This window comes from Macaca fascicularis, chromosome 9 (assembly GCF_037993035.2).
Source record: "Macaca fascicularis isolate 582-1 chromosome 9, T2T-MFA8v1.1".
NCBI lineage: Eukaryota > Metazoa > Chordata > Mammalia > Primates > Cercopithecidae > Macaca > Macaca fascicularis.
The window spans coordinates 84,360,556-84,373,478 of record NC_088383.1 but is presented as its reverse complement, the minus strand read 5'-3'; the positions used below and the strand labels follow the sequence as shown (position 1 = coordinate 84,373,478).

The 12,923-nt window shown below is 33.9% G+C and overlaps 1 protein-coding gene across 10 annotated transcripts in view; it reads right to left on the bottom strand.

Annotated features, from left to right (window-relative positions):
- Positions 1–12,923, bottom strand: part of RTKN2 (rhotekin 2) — a 79,563-nt gene that overhangs the window by 45,990 nt on the left and 20,650 nt on the right. For 7 of the 10 annotated variants that reach the window (XR_012417899.1, XR_012417898.1, XM_005565761.5 and 4 more), the window contains one exon: positions 3,958–4,016. The exons of the other annotated variants lie outside the window; for them this stretch is intronic. Coding sequence is in view for 4 of the 7 variants with exons in the window: in XM_005565761.5 (XP_005565818.3) it covers positions 3,958–4,016 (59 nt within the window). In the remaining 3 variants the exon portion in view is untranslated. The remainder of the gene's footprint in view (positions 1–3,957; positions 4,017–12,923) is intronic. 10 annotated transcript variants of the gene reach the window in all.

Below are 12,923 nucleotides of genomic sequence, written 5' to 3'. Positions count from 1 at the left end.
CTGCCTCCCAGGTTCAGGCGATTCTCCAGTCTCAGCCTCCCAAATAGCTGGGACTACAGGCATGTGCCACCACCCCTGGCTAATTTTTTTCTATTTTTACTAGAGATGGGGTTTTACCATGTCAGCCAGGATGGTCTTGATCTCCTGACCTTGTGATCAGCCCACCTAGGCCTCCTGAAGTGCTGGGATTACAGGCGTGACCCACTGCGCACGGCTGCCTACTTTTTACACCTTTTTTTTTTTTTTTTTTGTCGTCTAAACAGAGTTTCACCATGTTTGCCAGGCTGTTCTCCAACTTCTGGGCTCAAGCAATCTGCCCTCCTTGGCCTCCCCAAGTGCTGGGATTACAGGCATGAGCCACCATGCCTGGCAACATTATACTATTGTAACTATTGTACCTTTATAATATACTTACTAATCTGTTAGATATATTTCTTTTCTGAAAACACCTTATTCTTACTTGCTAATTTCTTTATATAAATTTTAGAACAAATCTTGTCAAAATCCCCCTTCCCCAAGTGTTTTATTAGTATTCCATTATCTAAATTAATTTAGGAACTGATAACTTTATAATATTCTATCTTTATATAGAATAGCATAACAATTTGCCTTTACATTTTATTAAGGTTATTCTTGAATAATTAATATTTTTGTTTTTTGGAGGTTTTATTGTAAAGGATATCTTTTTTGGTATTATATTTTCTAATTAGTTATTATTGATTTTAAGATAAAGTACCACTTTTTGTATATTTATCTTGAATCCAGCCATTTTTACTGAATCTTTATTCATTCAAATAGAGTTGAAGTAAATTCTCTTAAGTTTTGTAAGTTTACAATCTATTATCTTTTTTTTTTTTTTTTTTTGAGACAGTCTTGTTGTATCACCCGGGCTCGAGTGCAATGGTGTGGTCTCTACTCACTGCAACCTCCACCCTCCCCCTAACCCCTGTCCCCAGGTTCAAGTGATTCTCCTGCCTCAGCCTCCGGAGTAGCTGGGATTACAGGCATGCGCCACCACACTCGGCTAATTTTTGGATTTTCAGTAGAGACGAGGGGTTCATCATGTAGGCCAGGTTGGTCTCAAACTCCTGACCTCAAGTGATCTGCCTGCCTTGGCCTCCCAAAGTACTGGGATTACAGGCGTGAACCACCATGCTGGGCCTACAATCTATTATCTTAAAACAGTATTCAATTTATCTATTTATTTTCAATAGTTTCATCTTTTATCCTTATTATTTTAGCTAGAATTTCTAAAATTGTTAAATTATATTGATATAACAGACACTGTAATTTTGTTTTTGATTTCTATGAGAATGCTTTATTGTTTTGTAATTATGACTTGGCTGATATGCTGCCAAAAAGTCCACTTCTTCTTGCTTGACCACAGCTGCTGACTCATTTCATTTCACAACTGTACTTATTCACAGCTGTTCTTGCTCTGTTAGGATTAACAGAGCATTAACTATTTATACTATCATGGGAGGGACACGGATCCTGACTTCCTTTGCTGTACACTCACAACCTGTGGGTCAGCCTTCTTCTATCCCATGCCTAAGAGAGGACGGTAGATATCAGCTCCACAAGAGGAGAAGTTGGATACCGATTTCCCAGGTAGTCTTGCGCTCTTCAGACAGCAATGGATTTGTAACCCATCAATTCTATTTCTGAATTCAGCTTCCAATAATAGAACTTCCTTCAGGTTCTTGCAAATGGCTCAGTTTCAGTTTGCAGTACTCTAACCTTTGTCTTGTTTTATGTCTTCATTGACATTTTAATGGTAAACTGAGAGAGTCATAATAAGACAGCTGACTTGATGCTATCAAGTCCCAGAAGTCTGTCTATCATTTTCAAAAGTGAAAACTAAAGTACTTGGTGAACTGATTTGGTTTATTCATTAAATTAGTAGTCGCTGACTAAGCTAATTACCACAATATAATTACGGTAAGTACTACATTTACATATGGTAAATATTTGGTGTTCAGCAGAAATAATAAGAGTAAATTAGTGATTTAGTTTCATAAAGACCTGGCCAGGGAGTGGTGTAGCTGGAAACAAAAAACTCAGGTATTTTCTGGCTATCAGTGTATCAAAACATTATGAAACTTCGTTGCAAATATTCATCTTTACCGAAGCAAAGGTCACATTTTCATCCCAGTAGCAAAAGAAAATGGATTTATAAAGGTGAATTCATTTTTTATTTTGTTTTTACAAACACATACAAGATATAATTAAGTCTAGGCAAAGATGAAAAGACATTACGTAAGTATCTGATTTTCTCAGCGTTTCCGTTCCTTAATTTAATTTAAAATTATCTTTTGGAAAGAAGAAACACATGTAGAAATATGTTCAATTTTTACATTTGAGTAATTGTGGGCAGGAAATAGTTTTTTATTTTATTTTAAATACTTTTACTTAATAGACTCCTTCTAAATGTACAGTTATTTCTATTATGAATTGGTACAATCAATAAACTTATGAAATGACAATAGATGTTGACTATCATGGCATTTGAGTGTTTAACAGCAACTTAACATATCTCATTTATATACTGAGTGGCACTATATTAGAAGCAAGAAACGAAGGATATGTTTAGTTTTTATAAAATCTCAAAGATGTACAGTAATTTATTCACAAAAAATTTATTACACATAATAAACAATACTACATAAAAGTACATGTTTGACAGCAAAAGGATACAAAGATAAAACATGTTTTGTTTTGTATTATAAAGATAAAAACAACTATAAATAACTATAAAACAAGCAACAAATTTTTACATATTCCAGTTATTTTCTGAAGAATATTGTGCTTAGCTGAATGCAATTCTTCAGATTTTGGCCATTTATGTACTTTGTAAAATGTAGGTCTACCGTCCTGTGTGATAATTTTGTTTATCCAGAAAAATATTACTAGAAACAGTCCCTTAGGTGACGGTGCCTCAAATGTAGCAGGCTCTCTAGTACAAGACTTTGGGCCAATAATCTAGTGATTACTTAAGGACCCACGGAGGTATATACTGTTGTTTCGAAAATGTACTGACAAGAAAATAGTTGTAAAAGTGCATTATCTGACTACTGTACACACGAGTCAGCCATGTATTCATTTCAGTCTGTGGCATCTACAAGCCATTGTCTTTAGCTTCCTGAACCCTTTGGAGAAACTGAGACTGCACAGCATAAGTGCCATCTAGTGGTGAAGGGTCTCCTAACTGCATGAGGAATTCAGAGAAAGGAAACATCATTTCTAGCTGGAATGTTAACGGAGATTATATTATATATAGATGAACAAACAGATCTTTAAGAGAATGTAGTTATTTCACAAGCTAATTGGGTGTCAGAAGCATGGGTTATGTTGCCAGGACGAGAAATGTCTGCTAAAGCAGACAGTTTATGTTTAGGAGTAGAAAAAAAATTGGGTCAAACTGGAAGACTGAAGAAAAATGTGTGGTCTTTACACTATAGGCAATGAAGAGCAGCCATTCATCCAAGAGTCACTGAGCAATTACTATGAGCCAAGCACTGTGCTAGCTTCTAGGTATAAAGTGATGACCAAAATAAACATGGTACCAAAACCTTATGGAACTTCTGACCCAGACAAAACATTAAAAACATTATAGCTTCTGAGCAGGAAAGGAACAGAGTCAAAAGACTTGGGTTTGGCCCAGCTCAGTCACTTACCCTCTGAATCTGTAGAAAATAACAATTACTCTATCTATTTTACAAGGGTGCACTAAGGAGAAAACTGTAGAATATGTAATGTATAAAACAGTTTTCTTAAACTCTAAAGTTCTATATAAATGTAGCACATAATGCTGCAAACAGTGTTTTAGAACAAATATTCTGATAGAGGCATGAAAAACAAAATGAAGAGAATGGAGACAGGGCATGAACCAAAATCCACCATGTAGTTATGTTATAGAATTTATTCAGCAATATAAAAGATTCATTTATAGCATACCTGATATGGCAATCTTTCCTTTACACGCTGTTCGTTCTTTACTTTCAAATTTCACATCACTGTCAAAACAAAAAACCTTATGGAAAAAAAGATCTTTTCTAATAAGCAATTGTTTTAACAGTGTTTCACAAATGTCGAAATATTAAAAGCAAATGTGTATCCATGAATAATGACTTCCAGTTAATGTAAACTATTTGACTCAAACTTTAAGATGTTTAGTCAACAGTTAGCAAGTTAAAAGAAATATTTGGAGCCACTCCCTGATTTTTCATATAAACTTTATATTCCTTGATGACTGTATACTGGTTACTTTACGATGAAAGACTTTTGTGATCACTTGTATCTGTAAACAAGACGTACAATATTTGTCCATGTCCCCAGAAGTATAATACCTTAGATCACAATTTCATAAATTACATTTCTAATTTACTAAATACAGTGGCCTGAAACAGTAACGAACTTCCCAATCATGTAATTTGCTGTCCAGGAGTATCTAATCCATATAGAATCTGATAAATATCCAAAAAAGTACCCTCTGCTGTATAAATATCTACAGTTAATATCATATTTAATTTCTTCAAGATTCCAAAGAACTAAGTGTATGCTAAAACAATAAAGTAACAAACTAAGATGAGAAACAGAGTAGCTCTGTAGACAGAATAAAATTTAGAGAGAAAAATATTATGATTCAAAGGAAATTATGGGGATATAAGACACTTACAAATCTGAAGTTAGAATATTTTATTACCATGAAAACTTTAAAAATAGATAGAAACAATCCAATCTTTGACTATTTCCCCAATATCCTATTTTCCTAATAAACTGCATTTAGAGATTAGCATTCCATTTACAGGGCAATATTTCCAAGACTATTCTTTGTATTTTTCATTCCTATTTAATTTAGTCAGCTAATTAACTACCAGTTAATTTAATCTGTTACTTCAAATAAGTGATAAGATGGAAATTTGCCATTTGGATACTGTTGGATTCTAAGAAGGCTTCTGGAGAAAGACTGGATGGGAATTTGATATGGGACGTTTTCAGAAGGAGATGACAGCAACACACTGCTTTCAGTAGGTCTATTAAAAACACTGCCAATATATTCATTATAATGCATCTAAATATGAAAACAAATATATCATCCCACTTTTTTGCCCCTTTACTGGATTAAACTCATAAGTATATAGGTGGTATATTTCAAATGAGCTAAAATAATTTACTGATGTAAAGTTCATAAATTTATGAGATATTTACATAGTATTTATAGAATTATACATTAGGTATGACTAAAATAATGCAGTATATTTAAAGCCATATATTCTCAGAATTCTATCTAATTACTTTATGGCCATATCTGGTATTAAAACTAGGGAATTCACTCAGTGAAACATACAAATACTCATTGTTTATTTCAAAATAAAGTTTCATTGAATCATAAATTTTAAAGAGTGAAGTTCAACATTTTATATTAGTTTGTCATGTCAGAGAAGATTATCTTGCTTATTACTTAAGTTCAATTCAACAGTTCAATCGAACAGTTTATCTATTTTAGTGAAATAATATACTGAAAGGCCCACTAGAAATCAAACACAAATCTCAATTTCTTCGAACTTGTACAAGAAATACAATACAAACATAATTGGTTGGCATTTGAAAGTAATATTTCTAAAAATGCCTATATGAGCAACGCATAATATAAATTCTTTAAAATACTTATTTTAGTGAAAAAGCACAAGGAAGCTCAAATATAGTGAGTAACTTAAGTATTATGGAATAGGTCATAGATTATGCTAAAGTTGAGATCCATTAGGTATTATTAAATTGGATTAAATTTGAGGCTTTGGCAGGCAAACGAAATTCTGAAATACTAGAACTACCAAAAGCAAACTTGCTGAATATTTACCAAGAAAAATTTCCCCCTTCCAAACTATTCAACTACCTGGCAGAGTATAGCTTTCTCCCCTGCAATTATAAATTATTTGCATAGGCATTTCCAGGACTGGTGAGTAAACTTATTATACACAAATATTGTCAAACTATAATATAAATTCAATTAACCATATAATCTTAGAGAATTAAGTCTGTCTTTTAAAAAATGAGAGGAGAAAACCTGAAGTAATTCAGCCTTAATTTTCTGAAGCTTGAATTACTTTCAATTCAAATAACAAAACTGCTATTTAGGGTACTAAAATGTGATGTTTTTTCTAATTAATCCAAATTGACAATGAAATTGTTACACACTATCTGTCTAATAATGTGCTACTGTAGTTAATAGTTTAATATAAATACTTGTTCAAAAATCTGCAATATTAATGCTAATTCTGAATGCTAGAATTAGAGAGCCAGCCTGAGGAAACAGAAAATAAGCACAAAATTACCAAAACAAAGCACAGCTAGATAATAGTGTACCTTATTCATACGAACCCAGTCTAGAGCATTATTTTGGTTGAGATTTGTAAATGCTAACTTAAAAGATAGAGATAAACATATAAAAGACAACTTAATTTGTATTACTTATATTTCTGCCTGTAGGTAAATAAAATGACCAAAAGAGGGTGCCAATCTGCCACATTGTTGCTCAAAAATCTGTATTAAAACTGACTAAGTAAATACAGATTATCCTATCTTATGCTGTTCCAAGTGGGAATTTAAAACAGCATTTCTTTGCCAAAATTAACAAGTTATAATAAGAAATAGCCCAATGATGAAAGCATTTTACATTTTCTTAATGAAGCACTAAAATAATTCTAAATGGGAGTCTATTATTTGAAAGCAGGTTATAAAATCCTTTACCTCTGATGCAAATAAGTAAAGATTAAGATACTCAGAAACATTTAGCATGAAATTTTAACGCATCCTAAAACTATGGTATAAAATTTATAGCTTCATAAATATCTTAAAAATAAAATCAGTAATGTCTTTAAATACAAGTATTATAGAACTAAGAGTACACAATTTTCACTTCCAACCTATACTTTTCTTTTTTGAGTTATAGTACCTGAGCAATGAACAAAAAAACTGGAGGATGAGAGAGTAGTATAACAATCATACAAAACTCACAAAATTATTTTGGCACAATTAAAAATCACAATTATGTTGAATGACACACATAATTAAGTGCTATAAATGACACTGATTAATATTGTTTTTACAAAGCCAAATAAAGCATTTCAGAAGTAAGTCAAGAGATGAACCGGGTTGAGAAGGGGTTGCGGGGTGCGGGGCGGTGCGGGTGGTGGGAAGGGCACAGACTGGAGGATATTGCTGAAATATAAGCTCCGTGTGTACTTTTTTGTGTGTGGGGGGGTTGGGGTGTCTATTTTGTTCAGTGCTCTATCACCAGTGCCTGGTACTCAGCTCAGTACATTCTAAAGAACTCAATGAATGTTTAGGGACTGTTAAATGAAATAAGGATATGGTCATTTTGATGGAGCAGGCAGTAGACATGGATACTTAGCATTGGATTTTACTCATTATTAACTAATTATATAAGTGGGTTGCTATTAACCTTTTAGCCTCAGCATCTTTATTTGTAAAATGGGGAAAAGATTCACTATCTCACAGAGCTACTAAATGAATATTTTAAATGTATCCTATGTCATTCTTTAAAATGTTACACACATACAAGGATTACTTTCTGAGTATTTATATTTTTGGCCTCAGTATTTAGGTTGGGGCTCACATAGAAGAGGCAGTAACCCAGTAGTTAAAGTGATCAGAGAATGACTTACCAGTTCCTGTACAACAGGAGTAACCATCTAAATCAGATTTATTTCACACATTCTACAAAAGCCTTCAGATCAACAAGGAAAGCAAATAAAATGACCTACAGTCAACACCAACAGCATAACTAAAAAACAGAGACTTCTACGAATTTTAATTTACAGTAAATGGGGAAACTAACATCTGAAACCGTCAAAACCAGCTTGTAGAGGCCTTGCATATAAGAGTGCGGTGGGCATTGCAAACCACAAGCAATATCAACTTAGGATTTCCCCTAGAAGAAGAGTGAATGGGTCTAAGACCTAGTGGGTACCACAGTACTGGTTCCTGGAGAGGTGAAAGAAAGGGCTCCAAAAGTACTTTGGTTCAAAAGTTAAGTCTTGTGAGCAACACAAGAATGAGAGAGGTGTCCTTTGGAGCCTTGGCTACGAAGAAAAAGGAAGAAAGTAGATGAAGTTTAAAATCCCAAGAAACACATTAGTATCAAAGAACAGAAAATTAACCAACCAGCATCCCAAAAGACATCATTTATTAAGGAAACTACTCTTCACAGTTCCAATAATAAAAAACATTCTTGAACTAAGAAACCAAATACAGTATTCTCCCCTTAGCCATGGTTTTGCTTTACATGGTTTCAGTTATCCAGAGTAAACTGCAGTCTGAAAATATTAAATGAAAAATTCCAGAGATAAATAATTCATAAGTTTTATTATTTTTATTTATTTATTTTTGAGACAGGGTCTCACTCTGTTGCCCAGGTTGGAGTGCAGTAGCGTAATCTCAGCTCACTGCAACCTCCACCTCCCGGATTCAAGCAATCCTGCCACCTCAGCCTCCTGAGTAGCTGGGACTACAGGCACACGCCACCATGCCCAGCTAATGTTAATGTTATTTGGTAGAGACAGGGTTTTACGATGTTGCCCAAGCTGGTCTCAAACGCCTGGGCTCAAGTGATCCACCAACCTCGGCCTCCCAAAGGGCTGGGATTACAATCATGAGCCACCGTGCCTGGCCTAACAATTCATAAATTTTAAACTGCATACCATTCTGAGTACTGTAATGAAATCTCATGCTGCCCTATGGGATGTGAATCATGCCTTTGTCCAGTGTATCCATGCTGTATACATCACCTGCTCATTAGTCACTTAGCTGCCATCTAGATTATCAGACTAACTCTCAAGGTATCACAGTGCTTGTGCACAAGGTTCATAGTAGCCTAATGCTATACCACAATGCCTATGACATTCATCTCATTTAAACTCATCACAAAAGCAATTTATCATCTCACATCATCACAAAAAGGGTAAATGAGATATTCTGAGAGAACACATTTGCATAGCTTTTATTATAGTATATTGTTATAATTGTTCTATTTTATTATTAGTTATTGTTGTTCATCTCGTACTGTGCCTAATCTACAAATTAAACTATCATAGGTATGTATGTGTAGGAAAAAAACATAATGTACATAGGGCTTAGTATTATCTGTGGTTTCAGGAATCCAGGAAGGATGATGGAACATACCCCTTAAGGATAAGGGGTCCTGACTCCTGACTCCTAATCACTTGGCTCAGAAAAATCCTACATATTTCCTTAGGGACAAAAATGGACTCCAATTACCCACAGAAAGCTACTATAAATAAAAGTAGATAATCAAAACTCTTCATTTGATTAAAATACTCTACCAACTCCACCTCCAACAAATATAAAAAGTAACAAAAACTGTTAACACAATACTCCAAAATGAATTAAGTGCATTTATACAAATTATTGCAAATATGAAAGAAACCAGGAACCTAAAATCCAAAATTTGAGACTAGGAAAGAAAAAACAACAGGCAGATATGCAAAGAGAGGAAAGAATGAGAGGAAAGAACAAGCAGAGAAACTGGAAAAATAAAATCATTTCTGAAATGAACATTAAAATGTAAGGTGTCCAAGGATAAATATATAGAAGCAAAAGTACACAAAGGGACATAGTAAATGGGAATGAAAAGAACCAAAAGAACAAAAATGAAATACGGTATTAAAAAAGATCAGAAAGTGATAGACATAGAGGACAGGCAAAGAAGATCCAACTTATATGTAATCAGAATTCTTAAACAGGAAAAACAAAATAATGAGATAGAAAGAATATTTCTGTATAATTCAGAAAGACGTTCTGAAAACAAAAAAGAACAATCCACATATCAAGAGTCCCAAAATGTGCCAAATGGTCAGCCTTACACACATTCCAGTAAAATAATCAGACTTTAAGATAAAGAAAAGTACTTTCAGTCTCCAGGCAAAAAGTCAAACTCATTTACAAAGGAAAGAAAATGAAAGATTAGATTTCTCAATAACAAGACAACAATGGAGCAAAGTCTTCACAAAACTCAAGGAAAGAATGTGTTGGCTAAGGAATTTATAACTGGCAAACTGACCCTAAAAGTAGAAACACTAAAAAAACACTTTAAACATGCAAGAAAGTGAAGAAAACTGTACTCATGTGGAAGAATCTTCTAGCTGATGAGCTTCTTCCAAAAGAGATGATTTTGGAAAGTACAACGGAAGAACAAGAAGTGAAAATTATACCTACTTGAGTGCATATCAAAGACTAAAACAAAGGTGAAGATACGACTATAAGATTACTATGTAAATATTATCCATTCCACCAAAGTAGAAAAAACACTACTTGAAAAAAAGTGGAGTAGGGGGAAATACAATAAGCTCATTGATCTTGACACAGATAGTAACTGGAAAAAAAAAGATATTACTTAAAACAAAAAATCAAAATAGCAAAAGCCTGTGTTAGGCCATTCTTGCATTGCTACAAAGAAATACCTAAGGCTGGGTAACTTAAGAAGAGGTTTAGTTGGCTCGTGGAACTAAGGGCAATATATATAAAAAACTTACAAGAACTAAGGGCATTATATAGTTATCAGTATATAAAGTTTTTTATATAAAACTATAGTAACTACTATGACTTATAAAATGCTTCCAAAATTTAAGAAAAACAAAGGAAACAGACCACATAGTAAAAGACTGTAATTATAATATCCACAGTTAACATAATATAAAAGAATACTATAGTAGCTGAAATCAGATATATTAGTTATATCAGCAAATATAAAACGTCTTAATTTTCCCATTAAAAGGATTTCCAGATTGGCTCATAATATAAAACCCAACTCTAGGATGAATACAAGAAACAAGTCTTCAAAGGTGAGTCAGAAAGGCTAAAAATAAAGAGATGGACAAAGATATATGAAACAAATACAAATAAGAAAATAGATGATGTGATTTTGTTACCAGGCAATGTAAAATTCAGGTTCAAAAACACTACCTGAGACAACAACAGAAGGACACTTTATAATGCAAAAGGCTGCAACTAACAATGAATATACCACAAGTATCGAATGTACCAAATGTTACAAAGCATCTTCCTAAAGCACAATGTACAGAAGATACAAGGATGAAGACAATTAAGCCTTAACAATAAAAAATCTTAAGCTATCTGTTTCAGTATAAGACAGTTCAACTGGTCAAAAAAATAAGGAAGGTTACAGAAAAGCTAATGTAGTCATTAACACAGATCTTTCAAACACCTTTGACTAACGTTACACTCTTATAAAAAGAAATGTAACTTCAAAAGCCAATGCAACACTCATGAAAACAGACCATATTAAGTCATAAAGAAAACCTCAAGATGTTCCATAAAGTAGAAAAAATAAAAATTTATTTGATTAAAAAGCAATTTTAATCAATTAAAATTCCTCTTTTGGTAATGGCAGAGTAGCTCATGCTGGAGAAATCTTCCCACAGAAAACAACAAAAAATTTAAAAAACATCTACCTGAAGTGACTGGCAAGCAACCAAAACTATACAGAAATTTGAAAAGAGTCAACACTGGAAAAAGTGATACAGTGGAAAAAAAAATAATTGACACATGATGAATCTCAAAAGCATTATGTTGAAAGAAAGAAACCTCCACTGTATAGTTCTATTTATACTAAGTTCCAGAACAGGCAAAATTAACCTACAGTGGAAAAAAAAGTCAGAATAGTGGCTGGTTCTTCGGGTGGGAACTGTGGCAAGAGCTACTAATTGGAAACTGGGAAGGAGCACACGGAAACACTATCTATCCAAAAAATGTAATTAATTCAAAGAGAAAAAAAGCAAACAGAAACAAATAAGTCCGTTTATGATTTAATAAGAAGACCATAAGAAAAAGTTCATTGATACGGTTTGGCTCTGTGTCCCACCCTAATCTCATGTTGAACTGTAATCCCCAGTGTTGGGGAAGAGACCTGGTGGGAGGTGATTAGATCATGGGGGCGGATTTCCCCCTTGCTATTCTCGTGATAGTGAGTTCTCATGAGATCTGGTTGTTTAAAAGTGTGTAGCATTTCCCCATTAGTTCACTTGCTCTCCTGTTGCCATGTGAAGGAAGTGCTTGTTTCCCCTTCAACCTTTTGCCATGATTGTAAGTTTCCTGAGGCCTCCAAGCCATGCTTCCTGCATAGCCTGCAGAACTGTGAGTCAATTAAACCTCTCCTTTTCTTAAATTACCCAATCTCAGGTAGTCCTTTATAGCATTGTGAGAACAAAGTAATATAATCAAGTAATTTTTGAATACTCTCTACCCTGTATCTACAGGGATGTACATACATGTGTACATATACATATACACACACAAAGAACTGCAAAGAACTTATTTTAAATTGTGTCATAAAGAAATAAAATAGATTAGGCTGAACATGGTGGCTCATGCCTGTAATCCAAGTGTTTTGGGAGGTTGAGGTGGGAGGATTGCTTGAGGCCAGGAGTTCAAGATAAGCCTGGGCAACATAGCAAGACCCTGTCTCTACAAAATAAATAAATAAGCAAGCTGAGAGACAAAAAATAAATTAGCTGGGTAGGGTGGCATGAACCTCTAGTTCTAGGTACTTGGGAGGCTGAGGCAGGAAGATCACTTGAACCCAGAAGTTTCAGGCTAGAGCAAGCTATCATTGTGTCACTGCACTCTGGCCTGGGAGACACAGTGAGACCCTATCTCTAAAAAAATTAAAAAATAAAATAAAATAAAATGGATTGACAGAGGGATAAAACAAATATTAATTGTAGAACCTCAGTGGTAGGTATATGGGTATTCACTGTATAATTCTTTCATCTTTTCTGTATGTTGGAAAATTTTCATAATTTCTGTATGTTAAAAAAAGAATTGTAAGGAAATCTTGAACTTGCCTAGGTAGGTTTATGGTC